The sequence below is a fragment of the Anomaloglossus baeobatrachus genome, chromosome 3 (genome assembly GCF_048569485.1).
Source record: "Anomaloglossus baeobatrachus isolate aAnoBae1 chromosome 3, aAnoBae1.hap1, whole genome shotgun sequence".
Classification (NCBI taxonomy): domain Eukaryota; kingdom Metazoa; phylum Chordata; class Amphibia; order Anura; family Aromobatidae; genus Anomaloglossus; species Anomaloglossus baeobatrachus.
This window is the reverse complement of record NC_134355.1, coordinates 34,894,627-34,919,213: the sequence shown is the minus strand read 5'-3', so window position 1 is coordinate 34,919,213 and position 24,587 is coordinate 34,894,627. Positions and strand designations below refer to the sequence as shown.

General features: G+C 42.1%; 1 protein-coding gene across 1 annotated transcript in view; it reads left to right on the top strand.

Annotated features, from left to right (window-relative positions):
• Positions 1 to 22,807, top strand: part of TGFB2 (transforming growth factor beta 2) — a 142,722-nt gene extending 119,915 nt beyond the window's left edge. Inside the window, exons 3-7 of the mRNA XM_075339119.1 lie at positions 2,381 to 2,513; positions 4,005 to 4,115; positions 5,202 to 5,379; positions 9,039 to 9,192; positions 15,258 to 22,807. Coding sequence (XP_075195234.1) covers positions 2,381 to 2,513; positions 4,005 to 4,115; positions 5,202 to 5,379; positions 9,039 to 9,192; positions 15,258 to 15,416 — 735 coding nt within the window. The 3' untranslated portion in view covers positions 15,417 to 22,807. The remainder of the gene's footprint in view (positions 1 to 2,380; positions 2,514 to 4,004; positions 4,116 to 5,201; positions 5,380 to 9,038; positions 9,193 to 15,257) is intronic.
• The last annotated feature ends 1,780 nt before the right edge of the window (positions 22,808 to 24,587 follow it).

Sequence of the window (24,587 nt, the reverse complement as noted above, 5' to 3'; positions counted from 1 at the left end):
GTGGGGAGCGCAGGGGCCACTCACTCAGTCCACAAAGGTGACACCGACAACTGGATAAACCAAAGTTCTGGACACCACTGCCGCTGTGGGGAGCTAGTTTGGGTCCCGTCTCCGATGTTGTTGCCTGGTGCTCCGTAACCTGCCTCCTGGCACTAAGTTACTTCTCTGTTTGGTCCCGGCAGTATGGAACTAGCCGGGTCTCACTCCCCACTATGGCTAACTGAGGGAGCTTGCTCTCAAGGCTCACGCTTGGGATTGTCTGGATCGTTTTGGTGGAAAGTCCTATCTCCCTCGTTGCGCTAGTACTCAGATTCTGGAGCGGGTGGAGAGCGGATCTTGAAGGCTCCGTTCTCTTCGGGTAAATTGTCAGGTTGCCTGAAGCTACTCCCTGACCTAGGGTCCACATACCCCTGCCCTGGTCCCAGCCCGGTGATGGTGCAAGGTCGCCGGCTGTCCTCATCGACAGTTCCGTGCCCCTTGTCACGATCCCCTGCGATCGGGGGTCCAGCTCCTCTAGGCCCAGACCACTGTCTTCCACCTACACTGTTCCTAGGAGCTCTGCTCCTGACCTCCTCTTGCCTTCGCTTCCAAACTACTTCTCTCTACTCCTGGCCTCCCCAAACCAACCCCCCCAAGTGGGCGACCCTATTCCACTCAGGCCGTCCACTGGTGTGTCTGGTGGGTGTGGTGCAGAGTGTACCTAGGATTTTATGAGCTGATGTTGTCAACACCATATAGTTGGGGACCCATAACCAAGGAGGAGGTGGATATTGCATGGTAGGGCAGATTGTACAATACCCTGTGACGACCTGATAGTCCAGGGGCGCACAGTTACAGCCATGCATATAGGCAGAGTTAGTTGCTAGTGGTTTTAACCATGGATACCTAAGCTACTGCCATATCTTCACATGAGGTAAGAGACATGGCTATATCTGAAGAATTATACTACATTTCCAATTGGAGGTATTTGCTAATATTCTTGTTATTACACCTACTATAAATTGTGATAGGATCTTGGAGATGGGAATAACCCTTTAAGTCCTATCCACATACAGGCAGGAATTCTATAGGTAATTACATGCTGGTGAAGTGTTGTTGGGACCCCGGCCGTGTCTGCGAGGGTCTCTGTTCTCCTGTATTGTCTGAATAATGTTTATAAATTTACTATTCTGTAAAATATTTTCCACGACACATTTATACATTTCTGGCAAGGTGCCTCTATGGCTCAGAGACTTCCTCGGAGAGGAGCTCACATACACCTCTCCTTAAAAGAAAGAGATGAGAGGCTTAGGGCAGAGCACTCCGCTAATGTCTTCTGTAGAGTTTGAAGTCTTAATGCCGGGACGCTCAATTGTGAAAAATGTAATGTATCCTAAAGAGAATGTCTTGGGTTCACCGGCCGAACTTTTATGTGCTATGCTAAATCTGAAATATTTGTTATTATGGACATATAAGGCAGAAAATGCTTACTACCAGCTGATCATTGGTGATCCAGCTTTATGCCAATAAGCAACGTTACGATCTAACGATGGTCCGAGACGATGGTGCAGCTTGGTACATCAATATGACAGGTCACGTTCTTAAAAATGGTTCTTCCTGATCATCCCACGAACAAGCAAACTTTAGTTCATCAGCTGATGGAGTCGTTTTTGAGGGTCTCAAAAATCACCTAAGTTGGCAGTACATCTCCCCACTGTAAGCAGGAGCAATTTTTTGGGATTTGAGGCCTACTAAACCATCAAATGGCAGCTTCTGTGCCTCTCTTTGGTCTTTCCGCCATCTAAACTTTTGCCTTAGCTGAAGTCACATGGGGTCAATGAACATCATGACATGCTTCAAGCCTCAAGTGACCACAAGAGGCCAGTCGCTTGTTTCATTTGCAAAGAGAAAGCTCTGAAAGAACCAAAGACCATGGTGGAGGAAACCAAAGAGTTGTGGGTGGAGGTCTTCAAAAAAATTGTTTTACCCAAAAGCAACGTCGCTTTTCTTATGACATGCGTCAACCCTCAAGTGACCACAAGAGGCCAGTCGCTTATTTCAGCTACGAAGAGGAAGCTATGGAAGAACCAAAGACCGTGGTGGATGAGACCAAAGAGTTGTGGGGTGGAGGTCTTCAAAAAGTGGTTTTACCGAAAAGCAACGTCACGTTCCTTATTCTAGTGAATATACGCAGCGGTGAGAGCGATGTTGCTTCTGATTGAGACAACGCTGACTCTTTTTCCAATTTCCTAAGATTTCATAAAAGACAAAAATGAAAATGGGGAAAAATCCGGAGTGTATTGATTTATTTTTACCGACAACAGTATTCTGTATTTGGTGGTGTTAGGGCCCCTTCACTTTTTACCTTACCTTTCTTTTTTTTCTATGTCTGTTCACACAGATTCTTAAATCCAAAGACTTAACGTCACCGATGCAGCGCTACATAGACAGTAAAGTTGTGAAAACGAGAGCGGAAGGGGAGTGGTTGTCATTCGATGTGACAGAAGCTATAAAAGAGTGGCTCCGTCACCGAGGTAAGGAGGGATCTTTAAATATTCATTACGGGAGACCATGATGGTTTTTTTGAGCTGTGGACATCTTTGATGGTTGGGTGAAGCATGTGGACTACTTCTATAAATATTTAGCTTTATATTTTTTATCCTCAAGTTTACTGACCTCCTGATATCTCTCTGCTAAGAGCTCAAGCATTTCAGGTTAAGAACTAGAGATGAGCAAATCTATTCGTAGTGAATCAAATTTGCTAAGAACTTCCCAAAAAACGTGGATTCATCTGAATCCCAAATTTTGGACATTGAATTCTTTAAAGTGTAAAGAAGGTTTCAAAAAAAGTAAAACATTATATTCACATGTCCTACAGCCCACGCCTCACCTGTCCTACTGCCTCATCTCCTCACCTGGTCCTCGTCTTGCTTCACATCTTCTCAACTTTGATCTTCCACTCATCTTCGGTCTTCTGCTGGGTCGTTTCAGCACTGATTGTGTTTTAGGTTATTTAGGGCACAATACAGAGACAAGAATAGTGAATGACCAAAGATGATAAAACCGAAGTTCCAATGTGAGCGGAGGATAAGGAGGGGGTGCTGTGTCAGCAGGACGCGAAAAGGATGAGTCTAGGATAGGTGAATATAATTTTGTTTTTGACCAAATCAGACAAATTTGAGAGCATATACCCTGAACCTATTTTGCGAGATTTGCCCATCTCTATAAAAACCTGTTAACTAATGCTTTAGCAAATCTGTACCATCCAACATTTAAAGGGGCTGTCCACTACCAGGACAACACCTTCTGATTCCTCATGTTTCCCCCAGGTAAAATAAGAAATCCTATAGCAGAGGGCTCACACTCCTGAGGCTCAAGTGACGTTGTGATGTCACACGAGCCCGTATCCAATCAATGCCGACTTCTCTTTCCACACCTTTGGACAAACAAGTTAATCTACACAATCTTCAGTCAACCCCGAGGTGGACGTCCATTCCTAGAAGTGTAACATGAAGACTCCAGTGTAGATGTTCTACCCAGGCCCATCTCCTAACTAGCAATGACTTATTTCCACCTTATGTGATGATTTTTTACAGTATGACCCCTTTGAACACTAATTCATATACTGTAGTAAAACATCACATAGGACCCACAATGTTGACTGAGTCCTCGCATAGCAACATGGACGTAGCTAAAAGGAATGTAGAGGTGGAAGTCACAGATGGGCCCTTGTACTTAAGGGGGTCAGAAGGCTTTTAGGACACTTAATATTACACCTATGCTAGATGCATGTCAGGTGTGGACCCTGGCAGATATTATTCACCAAAATCATGGCCAGTACCGTGCATGTCCTTGGATCAAATGGCGCATGCGCAAGGTTTTTACTATAGTCCATTGTGACAACAATGAAAAAAAGACGGTATATATATAAAATAATGTCAATAATATTATATTTTAAGGATTCCTGTTTCAGCTAAATTAATTTTCTTGAAATTGTAATTTTGTATATTTTTTTTCTTTCTTAGATCGAAATCTTGGATTTAAAATAAGTTTACATTGTCCTTGTTGCACCTTTGTACCCTCCAATAACTATATCATCCCGAACAAAAGTGAGGAATTGGAGACCAGGTTTGCAGGTACTGTGAAACGTTCGGATTGTAATGTAGATCAGTCCATATTTGTCTGCTGCTTTATACTGTCACAGAAGTGATCACCCGGTGTATTATTGCCCCGCCAATGTCAGGAACATACAATGGACCATCTTATTCCCACAACTTGTGCTGTCTGTGGTCTAATGCCCCCCAGACTAAATTCCTAAACAAATACAACCCCAATATTAGATCACTTACATAAGACCCCAGACCAGACCCCTAAACTAATCCAGACCCCAGACCAAATGGATACATGGATGGATGGATAGATAGTTGGATGGATGGATAGATGGATAGATGAATAGATGGGTAGATGAATGTGTGAATAGATGGGTAGATGAGTGGATGGATGGGTGGATAGATCGATGGATGGATGAATGTATGGGTGGATTGATGGATTGATGGATGGATGGGTGGATGGATGATAGATGGATGTATGGGTGGATGGATGGGTGGCTGGATGGATGGATGGATGGATGGGTGGCTGGATGGATGGATGGATGGATGGCTAGATGGATGGATGTGTGGATGATAGATGAATGGATGGATGCGTAGATGGATGTTTGGATGGATGGATGTGTGGATGGATGGATGTGTGGATGGATGGATGTGTGGATGGATGGATGACTGGATAGATGATAGATGGATGTATTGATGGCTACATGGATGCATAGATGGCTGGATGGATGGATAGTTAGATGGATGGATGGATGGATGGATGGATGGATGGATAGATGGCTATATAGATAGAGTTGTGTGGTGAAATCCAGCCAGAGCAGCCATGTTCCCTGAGTTTCATGTTCTCCTCGTCGGCTGCTCGGTTCCCTTTCTCCAGAATGTGATGGTTCTAAATTGATAACAGGAGATAATTTCCTATTGATTGTGGTGTGAATAAATATAAAGCAAGTGTAACTCTTGTATAAAGGGCTGATTGTGTCTTTGGCACAATGGTATCTGCAATTTCTATGTCTGTGTAGATGTTTCATCCTTCCAGTGATCACGTTGACCCCATCCCATCATTATTGATTATATTTGCAGATCTGAATCATGATTATAGTGTCTGTATTTTAGGTATTGATGACTCCTTCTTATATCCCATTGTGGACCCCAAAAATCTGAAGCCTGGTTTGAAAAAACACAACAGCCATTCCCCCCATCTCCTGCTGATGCTGCTACCATCCTACAGACAGGAATCCCAGCAATCGAGCCGGCGGAGGAAGCGGGCGTTAGATGCTGCGTACTGCTTCAGGTCTGTGAATAGAGGCTAATATTACCAGCAATGAAAAATCAAGATAGAAAGACTCTTTAAAGGGAATTTGTAATCATAAATGGACCTATTGTTTATGTATATATGTTTTCATTTTCAATGTCATATAACAAAAATCTCCATTTTTCACACTGGCATGTAAGCCCAATATTGCACGACCCTCATTTCCTGTTCTGGACAGATGACTTTTCAACAGTTGAGAACACCACCATTCACAATAGGTGATATCACAGCTCACCTCCTCCTCCTATACAATGACTGATAACACCTCTATATGCAGTAGACACAGGATCCACCATTCACAATAGGTGATATCACAGCTCACCTCCATCTCCTGTACAATGACTGATAACACCTTTTCTATACAGTGGATAACACAGGATCAACCATTTACAATAGGTGATATCACAGCTCACCTCCTCCTATACAATGACTGATAACACCTCTATGTGCAGTAGACACAGGATCCACCATTCACAATAGGTGATATATCAGCTCACCTCCACCTCCTGTACAATGACTGATAACACCTTTTATATATAGTGGATAACACAGGATCCACCATTCACAATAGCTGGCACAGCTCACCTCCTACCTCTCCTTACTAGTGATGGGCGGACCCGCACTTTAAATGCCTGGCTGCACGGGTTCAAAATAATCCGAGCAACGACTCCCGGACCTGGAGTTCTCAGGAAACTCTGGTTAACGATCCGGGTCTGGCAACTCGTGTGATTAAAACAAATAAAGGAAAAAAAGGAAAAAGCAGACGCTTTATACTTACCAAGTCTCTCCTGCAGCTGTACACTGCTTTTGGACCACTCACACTACTTCTGGGGCCACTTATTAACTTCAGACATATGCCCTGCTACCCCTGTCTACCAGCAGTCCCAGCATCTCTGATTGGCTGCAGAGAGACAGATGTGCCTCCACCCTGTGTGACAGTGTGTCTGACTGCTCCCAATCACAGGGGCTGTGAGTGTCTCTACTGTTGTAGAGACAATGCTTATTGCCCCCCCAGCTTAAACATAGCAGCCTGCAGCCACCCAGAATTGTCGGATCTATTAGATGCGACATTCCTGAAACGTTACCTGGTTTATCCCGATTACCCTGGTGCATTGCCAATCAGGGTAATAAGGGTTAATGACAGCTCACTGCTGCCACTAAGCCCTAGATTAGTAATGGGGAGGGTTTATGAGACACCCCTTTACTAATCTGTAAGTGAAAAGAAATAAACACCGAAAAATCCTTTACTTGAAATAAAACACAAAAAACACACCCTTTTTCATCCCTTTTATTAACCCCCACAGTACCCAGGTCTGACATAATCCACATAAGGTCCCATGACGATTCCAGCTCAGGCACAGTGCGTGGGCATAGAACATGACTACCCGCTGTGAGCTTCAGGCAGAGACTGAGCTGCAGCGATGAGTGATGATGTCACTCATGTTATTTGTGGTTACAGCTGGCCCTCCACCTGTGACCGCAGGTAACCTAATCTCAGGTAACCTCATTAAACACAGTGACCTCAGTAAGGCCACTGATTTCACAGACCTGCGTCACCTGGCAGAAAACCTCGTTTTTTTTCCCAAGAGATGCAGATTTGGTGCTGAAATTTTTACACCATATGCCTGCACCCAATCTACACCTCCCAGCAAAAAAATTGTGTCAAACCCGCATGTGAACTTGGGTATTCTGGTTAAACGTAAGCTGAGCAGCAGCACTCAATGTCAGGCAGCAGCTGCAAAAGCAAACAAGATTCTAGGGTGCATAAAAAGAGAGCGCAAATCCTGTCATCCCAATGTGTTGTTACCCCTCTATAAATCACTTGTAAGGCCACATCTGGAATATGGGATCCAGTTTTGGGCTTCACATTTTAAAAAGGACATTCAGAAGTTAGAGTCAGTTCAAAGACAGCAACTAGACTACTACAAGGAATGGAGGCCGCCCGTATGACGAGAGGTTGGAAAAGTTAGATATGTTTATGTGTCGCCCTGGGCAAGCCAGGGGACACAGATAACAACACCACTACACCCCACACTCCAGGTAGGCACACCTGCTAACCAGAAATCCTTGTTGCCTCCCTCCAGGAGTCTGTGATGCACACCAGGGGGTGGGCCAGGCGGTTGGCTCCGCCCACCAAGGAGCTCACAACTCTGGAGGCAGGAAGTTACCAGGCAGATTAGCCCAGGCAGGGCTTGAGTAAAGAAGCAGTTTAGCTCAGGAGGAGCTTGAGTGAACAGCAGAGTAGCCCAGGCAGGGGCTAGAGGAAACAACCAGAAGTGAAAGTGAAGGAAAGGAAAGTGGAAAAGGAGGAAAGCAAGAAGTGGTGACAGAGCAGAGAGAAGGAGAAGCCTGAGAGCCCAGCTGTGTGCAGGGCTAGAACAGCAAGGTCAGCGACGGCGGTGACTGTCCGGAGGGGGACCGTTTGGAAGTTCCTGGAAGGACCCCGTTGGCTGTGTGCCCGGTGGTCTGGAGCAGTGTTCCGAAGGACAGTCAGCACCAGAGCAGGGGCCTCTCGGACCCCGGCAAGGCTAGGAGTCGCCCAATTTGCCGAATCCGTCAGCGAAGGGGACGCAGATCCCCCAGCAACAAAGTCCCGATTGACGGCAACAGCCCGACCATTACCGGGGAGACACCGCCACCGCCAAGGCACCAGTTTCCCCAGGGCCAGCGCCTGCGGGCAAAGTGTAGAGCTCCTCCGGCCCAGATTGCAGTCAGGGAGCGGGTAACCGGAGGGAATCCACCGCTACCATCAGTCAAACAGGTGCAAGGAAGAGAGACGTCACCGTCACCTACCGGGAGTGCAGGTGCAACCGTCTGTGGGACCGTCCTACCAGCCGTTGGTTTACCGTACAAACTGTGTCCGTGTCTCAGGCTGAGTGAGTACCACAGTGTCGCAAGGCACAGCGCTGCCCCCGCGTCCCTGCGCCCTCCAGGCCCTGCACCTCACAAGCCATCACCGGGCCCCGGGATCACCAACCCCTACCCACGGAGGGGCAACACAACACCTGGCTGCTCCCATCACCATCCCCGGGACCCTCACACTGAGCAGCGGTGGTGCCATCACCACAACCGTGGGTGGCGTCACGAACTATAATCCCAACAAACACCCCCCTTTTCACTCACGGGCGAGGAGTGTCGCTCGAGACACCCCGGGATCCGGCCTGCAGCTCGAGCCACCAGGAGCAACTGCCGGACCCGAGCAGAAGGGGTGAGCGCGGTGTGCTGGCACCCTCCTCCCCGCCCGCGACATTTAGCTTAGAAAAAAGATGTCTCAGAAGAGATCTCATTTATATGTATAAATACATCTGTGGTCAATATAAAGGACTGGCACATGACTTATTCCTTCCAAAGACCTTATTACGGGTAGAAAAAAAAGAGATTCCGGCAGCTGAATAGGAAAGGGTTCTTTACAGTTAGAGCAGTATAACAGCTTGAAAAGGGTTGGAGGCTTTTTCACAATAAATTGGTTATAAATAATTTAGTGATAGAGAATGTATAACCGGTAGGGTAAGGTTGAACATGGTGGACCTGTGGGTTTTTTTTTAACCAATGTAACTATGTATAATGTAAAATTATATATTTCTGTTCATGATTCTGCAATGATAGTAGCATCACTGAGAAGATTTGTTCCTCCACAGAAATGTCCAGGACAATTGTTGTCTACGTCCTTTGTATATTGACTTCAAGAGGGACCTTGGCTGGAAATGGATACACGAACCCAAAGGCTATAATGCCAACTTCTGTGCCGGAGCCTGTCCCTATTTATGGAGTGCCGACACCCAGCACACTCGGGTAAGTCCATATGGTCTATTGTATCTTTGTGAGGCCCTTGAAAGAGACATATGCCAAACACACAGGTCTCAAGGTTGAACGACGCAAGATGGTTAGTTTTGAAAATAAATATTAAAAAGAACTGATTTTGTGCCAGGTATTTGTATCAGGAGAAATTGGAGTTCTTAGCGAAATTCATAGAAATTTTTAGGGTGGACACATCTGTATGTAGTGTTTTATCCACCACAACCATCACCAGTGACTCCTCCGTTGGATGTAGATACATAAATAAGTCAAAAGAGTCTTATTTGGAGCGAGGGACAATTCTAAGGTATTTAATTCCAATACTGCAGAAAACTGTGAAAAATAGAGAACTTGTCAGTAGTAACCAGTTTTTCTTATTATCACTGCTCCCTTGAATATTCAATTTTTTTATGTTTTTAAAATATCAATTCTGCAGATTTTTCATGGTCTCTACTAAGGGGGTGTTACTCAGAGTAATAATCTAGAGGAGCCTAAAGACACACCCCTGAGGATCCAGTGAGACACACCACCTTGGTATAGACCAGAAATGTCAAACTCAAATACACAGAGGGCAAAAATTAAAAACTTGGACAAACTCACTAGCCAACCTCATCGCAGGCCCCACATATTCCTCCATACAGAATAATGGGCCCCACATATTCCTCCATACAGAATATTGGGCCCCACATAGCCCTCCATACAGATAATGGGCCCCACATAGCCCTCCATACAGAATAATGGGCTCCACATAGCCCTCCATACAGATTAATGTGCCTCATATAGCCCTCTATACAAAACAATGGGCCCCACATAACCCTTCATACAGAATAATGGGCCCCACATTTTCCTCCATACAGAATAATGGGCCCCACATAACCCTCCATACAGAATAATGGGCCCCACATATTCCTCCATACAGAATAATGGGCCCCACATAGTCCTCCATACAGAATAATGGGCCCTACACAGCCCTCCATACAGATAATGGGCCCCACATAGGCCTCCATACAGAATAATGGGCCCCACATAGCCCTCCATACAGAATAATGTGCTCCACATAGTCCTCCATACAGAATAATGGTCCCCACATAGCCCTCCATACAGAATAATGGTCCCCACATAGCCCTCCATACAGAATAATGGTCCCCACATAGTCCTCCATACAGAATAATGGCCCCACATAGCTCTGCATACAGAATAATGGGCCCCACATAGCCCTCTATACAGAATAATGGGCCCCACATAGTCCTCCATACAGAATAATGGTCCCCACATAGTCCTCCATACAGAATAATGGTCCCCACATAGTCCTCCATACAGAATAATGGGCCCCACATAGCCCTCTATACAGAATAATGGGCCCCACATAGTCCTCCATACAGAATAATGGGCCCCACATAGTCCTGCATACAGAATAATGGCCTCACATAGTCCTCCATACAGAATAATGGTCCCCACATAGCTCTGCATACAGGATAATGGTCCCCACATAGTCCTCCATACAGAATAATGGGCCCCACATAGCCCTCCATACAGTATAATGGGCCCCACATAGCCCTCCATACAGAATAATGGGCCCCACATAGCCCTCCATACAGAATAATGGGCCCCACACAGCCCTCCATACAGAATAATGGACCCCACATAGCCCTCCATACAGAATAATGGACCCCACATAGCCCTCTATACAGAATAATGGGCCCCACACAGCCCTCCATACAGAATAATGGGCCCCACATAGCCCTCCATAGAGAATAATGGACCCCACATAGCCCTCTATACAGAATAATGGGTCCCATATAGCCCTCCATACAGAATAATGGCCCCACATAACCCTCCATACAGAATAAGGGCCCCACATAGCTCTGCATACAGGATAATGGTCCCCACATAGTCCTCCATACAGAATAATGGGCCCCACATAGCCCTCCATACAGAATAATGGGCCCCACATAGCCCTCCATGCAGAATAATGGACCCCACATAGTCCTCCATACAGAATAATGGCCCCACATAACCCTCCATACAGAATAATGGGCCCCACATAGCTCTGCATACAGGATAATGGTCCCCACATAGTCCTCCATACAGAATAATGGGCCCCACATAGCCCTCCATACAGAATAATGGGCCCCACATAGCCCTCCATGCAGAATAATGGCCCCACATAGCTCTCCATACAGAATAATGAGCCCCACATAGCCCTCCATACAGAATAATGGCCCCACATAGCCCTCCATACAGAATGGGCCCCACATAGCCCTCCATACAGAATAATGGACCCCACATAGCCCTCCATACAGAATAATGGGCCCCACATAGCCCTCCATACAGAATAATGGACCCACATAGCCCTCCATACAGAATAATGGGTCCCACATAGCCCTCCATACAGAATAATGGGCCCCACATAGCCCTCCATACAGAATAATGGGCCCCACATAGCCCTCCATACAGAATAATGGACCCCACATAGCCCTCCATACAGAATAATGGACCCCACATAGCCCTCCATACAGAATAATGGGCTCCACATAGCCCTCCATACAGAATAATGGACCCCACATAGTCCTCCATACAGAATAATGGGCTCCACATAGCCCTCCATACAGAATAATGGACCCCACATAGCCCTCCATACAGAATAATGTGCCCCACATAGCCCTCCATACAGAATAATGGGCCCCACATAGCCCTCCATACAGAATAATGGGCCCCACATAGCCCTCCATACAGAATAATGGACCCCACATAGCCCTCCATACAGAATAATGGACCCCACATAGCCCTCCATACAGAATAATGGGCTCCACATAGCCCTCCATACAGAATAATGGGCTCCACATAGCCCTCCATACAGAATAATGGGCTCCACATAGCCCTCCATACAGAATAATGGGCCCCACACAGCCCTCCATACAGAATAATGGACCCCACATAGCCCTCCATACAGAATAATGGGCTCCACATAGCCCTCCATACAGAATAATGGGCTCCACATAGCCCTCCATACAGAATAATGGGCTCCACATAGCCCTCCATACAGAATAATGGGCTCCACATAGCCCTCCATATAGAATAATGGGCCCCACATAGTCCTCCATACAGAATAATGGGCTCCACATAGCCCTCCATACAGAATAATGGGCCCCACATAGCCCTCCATACAGAATAATGGGCTCCACATAGCCCTCCATACAGAATAATGGGCCCCACATAGCCCTCTATACAGAATAATGGGCCCCACATAGCCCTCCATACAGAATAATGGGCTCCACATAGCCCTCCATACAGAATAATGGGCCCCACATAGCCCTCCATACAGAATAATGGGCCCCACATAGCCCTCTATACAGAATAATGGGCCCCACATAGCCCTCCATACAGAATAATGGGCTCCACATAGCCCTCCATACAGAATAATGGGCCCCACATAGCCCTCCATACAGAATAATGGGCCCCACATAGCCCCCTCTATGCAGAATAATGGGCCCATGTATTTTGGATGCATTGGACTTCTATACCAAATGAAACACATGTAAAGTGTAATAGTAGCACTTCAGCCTCTCTCCTTGCTTCACAGGAGCAATATTCTCAGGAAGTTCAGCTGTCACAAATATCTTTTGGGCATTTACGGTACACAAGACGCCAGCAGGAATGTAACACAACGTGGGCTTTGTGGCCGGGCTGAAGAGGTCTTCTGTGTTTGGTTATAAATAGTCAATTGAACCTGTAGGAAAAGGTCACTTTATGTTTGACTAACCTATTAATGGCATCCTTATAAATCCGTAAATGCTGCCACCGGGTAACCTACACACTTCCTATGGTGCCGTGCGTGGAAATACCCTCTATTTACTATATATTATAGCTTTTTAACTATTAGGGGTTTTTTTTTATCAGTTTTGTGTATTTAATGTTTATGTGAAATGTGCCCTTGTTGGTTTCCTCTAAGGTTTTTTCATGTAGATATTCTCATTAGGATGTTCTACTAATCTATGATTCCATTTTTATATATAACCGGAATTTATTTTTTTTTTAATTCATAAAGAAAATGACCATAGAGTGTAGTGAAAAAAGAACCATAGGATGTTTCTTTACATTCTATATTATGAAGGCATTCTTCCAAAGAAGCATTGCTTCTAGAAGAAAAAATGGTGCTCTAAGGAGCCCACTTCAACATATGGCAACACGATTCAGGATGGAATGTGTAGGACCTCCTTAAAGTTGGATGTATTCACCACAGTAGACAAGATCACATGATAGTTTGTCAATTGGGCTTAATATTGAGTAGTAATCAGCACCTTCGATGGTCAGAAGGGCAGATTGAACAACTAGAGTTTGTAGCCTTTTGGAAAAAGTTGTATCAGGACCACTGAAGACAAAAGATAAACAGATGTTTAAGTAACTGTAGGGCTTGGTGAGGCATCTACCCATTTATGATCAACTGAATAGGTAAAGAATGTCTTCATCATTGGGCAACCCTGTTTGTGTTATTACTACTCATCAGAAACCAGCTTCTGGTGATGGTAGGTGTTTTCTAAGTAGCTTACCTATAGGACTTGAAGAAGATAGGGCCATGCTGATATCCTGTAGCCTGAGTTAGTCAAAAAGCTCTCTGCCTCTTCCCCCTCGTTAGGAAACCAGAACTGCAGAGAAATTTGATTTTGAAGAATTTTGGAAAAAGTTTTGTCATGATCACTGAAGGCCCAAAGATAAAGAGATGTCTTGGTAACTATAGGGCTTGGTGAGGCATCTACCCATTTATGGTCAACTGAATAGGTCAAGAATGTCTTCATCATTGGGCAACCCTGTTTGTGTTTATTACTACTCATCAGAAACCAGCTTCTGGTGATGGTAGGTGTTTCATGAAAAGCTTACCTATAGGGGTTGAAGAAAATGGGGCCATGCTGATATCCTGTGGCCTGAGTTAGTCAAAAGCCCTCTGCCTCCTTCCCCTTGTAAGGAAACCAGAACTATAGAGACATTTTATTTTATCGTGACCACTGAAGACCCAAAGATAAAGAGATGTCTTCGTTACTGTTGGACTTGGTGAGACATCTACCATTTATAGTCCACTAAATAGGTCAAGAATGACTCCATCATTGAGCAACCCTATTGTGTGTGTTACTACTACTCATCAGAAACCAACTTCTGGTGATGGTAGGTGTTTTATTAGTAGCTTACCTACAGGGCTTGAAGAAGATAGGGCCATGCTGATATCCTGTAGCCTGAGTTGGTCAAAAAGCCCTCTGCCTCCTCCCCCTCGTTAGGAAACCAGAACTGCAAAGACTTTTGATTTTGTAGAATTTTGGAAAAAGGTTTGTCATGACCACTGAAGACCCAAAGATAAAGAGATGTCTTAGTGACTGTTGGGCTTGGTGAGACATCTACCCATTTATGGTCAACTAAATAGGTCAAAAATGTCTTCATCATTGGGCAACCCCATTGTATGTATTACTGGTACTCATCAGAAACCAGCTTCTGGTGATGGTAGGTGTTTTATAAGGAGCTTACCTATAGGGCTTGAAGAAGTTGAGGTCATGTTGATGTCCTGTAGCCTGAGTTGGTCAAAAAGCCTTCTCCCTCCTCCCCTTTGTAAGGAAACCAGAACTATAGAGAAATTTTGAATTTGAAGAATTTGGAAAAAAGTTATATCATGACCACTCAAGACCCAAAGATAAAGAGATGTCTTAGTAACTGTTGGGTTTGGTGATTTATCTACCCATTTATGGTCAACTAAATAGGTCAAAATGTCTTCATCATTGGGCAATCCTATTGTATGTGTTACTACTACTCATCAGAAACCAGCTTCTGGTGATGGTAGGTATTTTATCAGTAGCTTACCTATAGGGGTTGAAGAAGATAGGGCCATGCTGATATTCTGTAGCCTGAGTTGGCCAAAAAGCCCTCTGCTCCTCCATATAGAAACCAAAACTGTAGAGAAATGTAATTGTTGGGATGGTTCAGATCTTTCATTAGGATCCACAGCTTCCAGTTATGGTTTTGTATTTTCACTATGAATTTACTAATTTTGTGTTATTTTTATTTTGTTTTTGTCCCAGGTGCTTGGCCTGTATAACACCATCAACCCAGAAGCTTCAGCCTCACCGTGTTGTGTATCTCAAGATTTAGAATCTCTGACCATCTTGTACTATATCGGAAAGACACCGAAGATTGAACAGCTTTCAAATATGATCGTAAAGTCATGTAAATGTGGCTAGACTTTTAGTAACACCATGGGTAATAGTGTGATTTTAAAAACTTTTTTTAAAAGAAAAGCAAAAAATAGGCCTTTGTTCGATCAGTGTTATATTATTAAGAAAAAAAAGAAGAAAAAAAACGGTACTAGTGTGAACTTTTTGGAAAGTTTTATTTTTAATAATTGGCAGAAACAATACATCACTGAAGGCTTGATTCAGAGTTGTTAATATAACTTGGAGTTGAATATTACCCCCTCCCATTCTAGGATGTTCCTGTGTCAGCGAGAGATTTGGGCCAATTTTTTTTTCCGTCGCGTGCCTGCCAGGATCAACCCAGGTCTCTTGAAATTAATTTTGTTGACACATCAATTTTTATTTCTGGTACTTTGTTGAATACATCATGAAGTTTTCTATTTTTTTTTTCTTCTCCCATGACTCTGCTGTAACCAGCTTTTCCAAACGGCCCACTTTTTATTTTTGTTAATTTTTTTTTTTTTTGTAGTTGACAACACTATAAAATGAAATAATAACAAAAAAAGGAATAAAAAACTAGATGTGTATAAACGTAGAAGATTTGCCTTACGTAGAGTTGCCTCACTTAGTCACAGGATCAAACGTCTCAATTTTTTTTCTGAGCATCTTTAGAAAAAAAAAACAAAAAAAAAACTTAAAAAAACATAAAATAATTAATATAAAAAAAGAAACACTGGAATAATGTGTTAGCGTTATTATGTGAAAGAAGAGAGTAATGGAGATATACCGTTTAGTGAAGTTGTATCTGTCCCGGTAGTACTCGGATTTTTCTTTGTTATTATATTTTGGTTGATAATGAACCGCGAGCCTACCGTCATTTTTTTGATCAATGGGTACAAGTAATGGGCCTAAGTAAAATACTATCAAAAGTAAAAAAAAAAAACCAAAAACCTAAACTGATGAATTGCTCAAGACAACATTTTAGACAATTGTTTTAATCCTTACTTGGAAATGATAGACCCTGACCAATTCCTACGGGCATTACCACTGTCTTCTGATAATTTTCCTTATTATGGATACCCCCTTCCCCCCAATATGGTGGTAAATTTACAATAGATTATATGTTTTCTGGCCTTGGGTCTGACGAAAGAATAGCCATCTTCAATAGTCCAGCTTTTTTTTTCCATGGGCCATGGTCAGTTAAATAGAAGACCTCGTACATTCGGAAGCTTTGTCAATGATCAACTTTGACCATCTATGCTCTTCACGCGATGAAACGTGACAACTCGTAGGATATAAACTTGATACAAAGGCTCCCCATAGTTGATGCTATATTAGCCCAACACTAATAATGCACATATATACGGAGAAGGCTGTAGGTCTTGTATCCCATTAAATGGAGAGAGCCTACCTCCCTTCTAGACCAGAAGATATGGATTCCAGAACTGAATAAAGAAGAAAGGACAGACTTTTTGGTCTACATGGATATTTATTAAAAAGGGGTTTCTAGGCATACAATATTGATTACCCATCCTAAATATGTTATCAATATCAGATTAGTTTTGGGTTTGACCACCCCAATTACCTGTTTGCCGCTCCAGCAGTGGTATGAATCCAGAACATCTCATATCCATACACAGAGAAGTGGCCGATCTTAGGTGAATAGGAGCCAAGAAGGGCCACTACATAGTGATGTACCCCTGTGGACCCCCATAGATCTAATGGGGAAAGGTTGAGAGGTTTCTGATATTGGAGCACCATAGATCTGATAAGGAATGGTTGAGTGGTTTCAGATATTGAACTCCCATAGATCTGATAGGAAATGGTTGAGAGGTTTCTAATTTTGGACCTCCATGGATCTGATAGGGAATTGTTATGAAGTTTCTGATATTGGGCTCCCATAGACCTGATAGGGAATGGTTGAGAGGTTTCAGATATTGGCCACCGATAGATCTGATATCGAATAGTTTAGAGGTTTCAGATATTGGCTCCTGATAGATCTGGTATGGAATTGTTGAAAGGTTTGAGATATTGACCACCAACAGATCTGATAGGGAATGGTTGAGAGGTTTCAGATATTGGAACCCCATAGATCTAACAGGGAATGGTTGAGAGGTTTCTAATACTGGACTTCCATAGATCTGATAGGGAATGGTTGAGAAGCTTGAGATATTGGATCTCCCATAGATCTGATAGGGAATGGTTGAGAGGTTTCTGATATTGGACCACCACCACCATACATCTGATAGGGAATGGTTGAGAGGTTTCTGATATTGGACCACCACCACCATACATCTGATAGGGAATGATTGAGAGGTTTCAGATATTGGACCTCCCATAGATCTGATCGGGATTGGCTGAGAGGTTTCAGATAGTAGATCTTCAAAGTTCTGATAGGGAATGGTTGAGAACTTTCAGATTTTGGACCTGCTTAAATCTGATAGGTCACAATATAATTAGTCGGAAAACCCTTCAAAAATGTCTTAGTACACATTTCAGGAAACATACGTCCTGTTTTTCAGTTGTGGGAGACCGTAGGGCTCGAAACACGTTGTATAATTGAGACAATTGAAAAAATATCCTCCTAGTCCTGAAAGTCTTAGCCAAGGACAATTCCTGGTCTTCATATACTCTCTCCTAATAAAATACTAAGTGTAATCACAACAGTACACTTGTTTTCTCTGATCATGAAATGAAAATCTCCCGGGAACATTTTTTGGTCCACTCTTGATTATCGGGACATCTCTTGGCCCGTTGACTTCTCAGAACCTTGGACCTTGGTAACAAATGAAAACTTTTTCCGTTATTTTTCTCCTAAAGTAACAAATAGGTTTAGTTTTTCACCGTGTCTATATTCCGATTTTAGGTCTTCGTCACAAATTTCAAAAATGCCCTTCTGCACATCTAATTTCCCTTAAAAAATGAGCTCCAAATCTATGACTTATCCTGTACACGCCAAAAAATTATATATTTTCCCCCCAAAATCCTTGTCTGAGGCTTTTATATGAATGGATTCATGTAAATTTCATGTATTAAACCAGTGAAATATTTAATATTGCTGGTCTAATGAACAGACCTTATTAAGATGCTGTATAGCTATGCTATCTGTGTTTGTTTTTGGGTATATGTAATTGTACCAATAGTATTACAGTGGGTGGGTTCGGGGAGGGGGTGGAGGGGTGCTGTGAAGTCAACATTCTTTGGAAACTATTCTGTAGATCTCTGTTGTAAACATTAATAAAAACAATAATTATGTTCGTTATGTGTAAAATGTACAATCATACCATATTTTTATACTCTGTACAAAACGTCGGCAATTTTTCATTTCCGGTTAGGGCTCTTTTTTTCATGCTCGTAATTTGATGATTTTCCGTGTAGCTGGCCAGTATGAGCGGAGTCCTGTACAATGACTTGCACTAAAAAAATTACATATTTTTTGTTACTACATCTTGCTCAGAATTATGCCGTAAGCTACCTGTTATTTTTCCTTTTTTGCAAACAGAACAAAAAGTTTAGATGTTTTTGCAATAATGGATTTGAGATATATTGGGAATTACACTGTATTTCCAAAATTTGGATACTTAAGTAAAAACTAATTATCTGTTTTTATTTGCACCCAAAACTGACTTAATATGTCAAATAAACACAAAAACAGAAAACAAAAACATTTCCGGTACAACAGATTTTTTTTTTTTCCAGTTTTTGTTAATTTCTCATTTTTGATGTAAAGATTTTAGCTTGTAAAGTTTAGATGCTAGTTTGCAATAAAACCATGGGGGTGTTAGCAGAAAATCTTGGGGGTGTCCCATAGAACATAAGACATTCTTAAGACATGTAATGACACACAGCCCGGATCTCCTCCCAAGGTCACCCAGATCTCATGCTGGCATCTACTGTAATTACAGAGCAGATCTGTGTGTCATTTGAAACACCTCTCTGCATCTGTTACAGGGATTTTGGAATAATGCTGATATCTGGCACAGATTTAGAACAATGTATGTACATGCTGCAGCTCTCACCTCACGGCACTGTCAGCTCTGATCTCATTTCCCTCCCACCACACTGTCAGTGCAGTGAGATCTAAGCTGCAGCTTTACACATACGTCACTCTGGATCTCTGTCAGCTACCAGATGCCTGAATTAGGTAAGCATTTGTAATGACACACAGTTCTGCTCTCACCCCAGCACTTCTCCCACTAATAATGCAGAGTAGTGTTTGTAATGACACACAATTTGCTCTCATCCCAGCCTTTGTCGTCACTAATAGAACAAAGTAGTGTTTGTAATGACACACAGATCTGCTCTCATCCCAGCACTTGTTATCACTAATTAGGCAGAGTAGTGTTTGTAATTACACACAGTTCTGCTCTCATCCCAGCACCTGTCATCACTAATAATGTAGAGTAGTGTTTGTAATGACAAACAGTTCTGTTCTCGTCCCAGCACTTGTCATCACTGATGATGCAGAGTATGGTTTCTTATGACACACAGCTCTGCTCTCATCCCAGCCGTTATGACCACAGAGGTGTTTGTAATGAAACACAGCTCTGCTTTCCCCCCAACACTTGTCATCATAAATAATGCAGAGGGGTATTTGTAATAACACGCAACACTGCTCTCAGTAGATGCCAGCGATGTAATCTGTGTGTCATAGGAAGGAGATTAGAAGGATGTGTCAATATATGTCTTACTATTAGTGATGAGTGAGCACTAGCATGCTCGGAAGCTCAGTACTCTTAACTAGTGTTGAGCGAGGACTACCATGCTCAGGTACTCGTAACTAGTGATGAGCGGGCATTACCATGCTTGGATGCTCGGTACTTGTAACTAGTGATGAACGGGCACTACCATGCTTGGGTGCTCGGTACTTGTAACTAGTGATGAGCGAGCACTACCATGCTCGGGTGCTCAGTACTCGTAACTACTGATGAGTGAGCACTACTATGCTCAGGTACCCGGTACTCATTAAGAGCAGTTGGATGCTTGGACAAGTGCGACTCGAGTACACGAATATAATGGAAGTAAATGGGGGACTTGAGCACTTTCCAGGAAAAAATTCTACTCTGGTTTTTAAATAAAATTTGATAGAATCCATAGGGTAAGTCAATAGCCAGGGAGTCTTCTTACCCAAGCAGCCAAGTCAAAACAAATTCTTCTGAGGTTTTTTTCCAGATTTAGGAAAACTATTAAAAAACCTGTCGTAGTTTAGTATTTCTGCAGTTTGGTAATTCTTTCTTGATTAGTTTCCTGTAGTTTATCTATTTAAACTAACCAACTAATCTAGGTTGACTGGCCATCTTGGTTATATTGATGGTAATGCAAAATCTACACCCGACGTTTCAGATAACATTCAATGAAATATCTAATTTTAATTCACATGATCGAAATGAGTTTGGACAATTGACTAGATGTTGGGCCCTATGCATAGAGAAACTACCAGGTTGTATGAGCTTGAAAATTCAGGATACGTAGACGCATAAAGAGGTTGCCCACTACTTTAAGATTGATGGCCATTTCCTAGGATAGGTAATCAGTGTCTGATCGGCCTGGGTCAGACAACTGGCATCCTCACTGATTATCTGATCTTGGTGCCGTTGGTGGCAACCAGTGGGAGGAATTGCTCAGGTCTAGAGCTTCCCCAGGTCTGACAAGTGGCACCCCTGCCGATCAGTTGATCTCTGTGCTGGTGGTGGCAGCCAGTGGGAGAAAATGCTCAGTTCCGGAGTTGCCCCAGGTCCGACAACTGGCACCCCTGCCGATCAGTTGATCTCTGTGCCGGTGGTGGCAGCCTGTGGGTGGTAATGCTCAATTCCGGAGCTGCTCTGTCTTCTGATAGCGGCCACGGCCGGGTACTGCAGATTGATTTAAATAGGAGGTGGATGTGCGGAACCTGGCCATGGTCGCTATCAGAAGACAGCGCAGCTCCGGAACTGAGCATTTCCGGCTACAGACTGCTGCCGCCGGAACTGAGAACAGCTGATCGGCGGAGTTTCAGACCCTGGCCAATCAGACATTGATGACCTATCTTAAGGATAGACCATCAATATTGTGGACAACCTCCTTAACAGACTTCACAATATCTATGTATAACTATGGTGGGCTGGCAAAAATTCTAGAAGAAAATATGGTGCTCCAAAGAGACCATTGCATATGACAGCGTGAGGTTCAATCGACTTTGACCTAAAGTGTGTGGTCATCTTAAATTTGGATAGATTTGATCTGAATAGGTAGAGTACCATGACGATTTTCCAATCGGGCATCCTGTTGGATACTGTAATCACCAGCCCCTTAAGACGGTCAGAAGGACAAATCAACAGAATTAGCATTTTGGGAAACCTTATAGTATAGTGATGTTTTTTATTTGGTGGCATAGTACCGAGTCTTTCTACCTTAAAAACCTAAAACCGCGTACGGGAATATTATGGCTCCACGACTTGCCGGTGTGCCTCCGCATAGCACTGAGAACATGGTTTCTTCATGTACATGTGGCCTAATAGTTAATATAATATCGTTTGGAGTCTTCATTTTCTTACATCAAATAAATCATGATTTCAAAATATTCAAACTTTAAAAGAAAAACTAAATTAAAATTTCAATCATCCAATTCGTAAATTAAAACTTTTTAAAAGATAAAGTTGAAATTAAAAAAATTCCAAACATAAAACCGTTCTGTTTATTTCTTACTTTGATTATTTAAACATTTTTTTTTTCAGTATTTTTCATTTTAAACTTTAGTATTTTTTCCAAAGTGATCAAACCAAAGTTGAATTTTTTTCTCTCCAATTTCTTTTGTTTTTTATATACAGGTAATGCCCAATAATTCTCAATATCACTAAAAATACCCATCGGTTCATCAGTTCACAATACTACGCTCTACAATCTACAGTATGCTTTGAAAAAACATTTTTTTTTCTTCTCAACTATGTAAATAGTTATAAATATGAGCAGGAACAAGTGTAAGTGATTTATTGTCATTTTTTTGTTTTTTACATTTTTTTTTTTTTGCTAGAAAGGTGCAGTGAATATACCGTATTCCAGTCATTTCTGTGTAAAATGTTTTATAAAGGGCCGAGAAGCACCATATAAACAGCAACAACCTATAAAAGGTGTATTTAATTTTTTTTAACATGAACTTTTAAAAAAACAAAATAAAAAAAAATAAAAATATTATTGACTTCACCATTCTTAGGACTTTTGTTTGACTTCCGCTTTCCAGGAAATACGCCAAGTTTTCAGTAAAGCAATTTTGAAGGGGTTGAGATGATTAAAGAGAAAAGCAAATGAGTAATGGTTACTGGTGGTATTTTGGATAGCAAAGGCTTCTTTATTTTGCATGTCAAAACCATTACCCTGCGGTGGATGCAATTAAATGTGAGTGAAATGGATTTCTTCAAAAGTGCATTGTTTAGTAATTTAATTTTTTTTTTTTTTTTTTTTTACTTACCACTTCTGAATTTCTGTGTTTCCATTTGAATTAGGTTTATTTTTACTTTTTAATGTATTGTTTAAAAAATAAAAAAAATAAAAGAAAAGAAATCTAAAGTTCAATGTTGGAACGTTTCATCAGTAATACACCTGTATAGACCGTGTAGGAGTAAAGTATAAAAGTTCGGCTGTATTTTTAACTGATTATTATGTATTTTAACACTTTGTATGTTTGTTTTTCGTGGTGCTGTAGTGGTAAATAAATTATTTCAGTTGTACTATTGCTTGTTTTTGTTCTTATTTATGTAATCAATTTAATCGTAGATTTCTTTTAATCGAAAGTTTGTATTTTAAATAATACTTACACACACAAAATACATTACATGGATAAAATTATCTAATTAATTTAATTCGTATTTTTTTTATTCTAAAGTTTGTATTTTAAATAATATTTATACATACAAAATACATTACATGGATAAAGTTATATAAATAATTTAATTGTAAATTTCTTTTATTCGAAAGATTGTATTTTAAACAAAATTTACACATTCTTTTCTCCATATCTTTTTTTTTTTTATTTTATTGTATGTGCCCATTCCACATTGCCTACCTTCGGGATATTTTCTGACCTTCCATCATTCTAGATCCATGAACAGTTAAAATCCCTTCACGACCGAGGACATACCAGTAAGTCCTAAATCATGTTGGAGTAATCACCGTCGGCTGCTGCGGTGAGCTGGCGGTGATCCCTGCACAAGTCAGCTGAATTGTGCCGCAGACATGTGTGACTCGCAGACACAGGTGGATCCACAATCCACCCACGCCTGTTAAATAACCCCTTAGATTGCGTTGTCAAAATGTGACAGCGTGATTTAAATGGCTGCAGCGGGGAATGCACCTTTCCCACCGCCATCGGAGCCCCCATGACACAATCACGGTGAGCCGATGATTGCCACGATAGCAACAGGTTATATGATGACTCCTGTCACTATCATGGCATATTTCCTGTTACTATCATGGCGTATTCCTGTTAGAGCCGACAGAGCAGCGGCTCACACAGGAACGCAGCATTTCTGCTGATCAGAGTTATGCTGCTCTGATCAACAGAAATGAAGAAGCAATCAGACTGCTGATAGTCCCTTAGGGGTACTAGTAAAAAAAAAAAGTAAAAAGAAAAGTTTTTAAAAATTAAAAAAATAAAAAACCTAAAAGTTCAAATCACCCCCATTCACCCCATTGAAAATTTAACAATAAAAAAATTAATTGCCACGTTCAGAAATGCCTGATCTATCAAAATATAAAATTAATGAAAATATGTAAACCAAAAAAATTCCAAGCTCCAAATTATGTTTTGTGGTTGTTACAAATTTTGCGCTAAATGCACTAACAGGCGATAAAACCATAGCATTTGCTGAAAAATGGTACCATTAAAAATGTCAGCTCGAGATGCAAAAAATAAGCCATCACTGAGCCCCTTATCCTAAAAAATGAGAACACTATGGGTTGCGGAAAATGGCGCAAAATGTGTGCCACTTTTTTGGACAAGCTTCTGAATTTTTTTCACCCCTGAGATAAAAGTAAACCTATACATGTTTGGTATCTACAAACTCGTGCTGACCTGAGGCATCAGACCAACACTTCACTTTTACCATATAGGAAACACGGTGAATATACTACCCTAAAACAATTGTGCAATTGCGCTTTTTTGCAATTTTTCTGCACGTAGGATTTTCTGGCCTTTTTTGCCATTTTCCAGTACATTATATGGTACAACTCATGGTTTCATTTAGA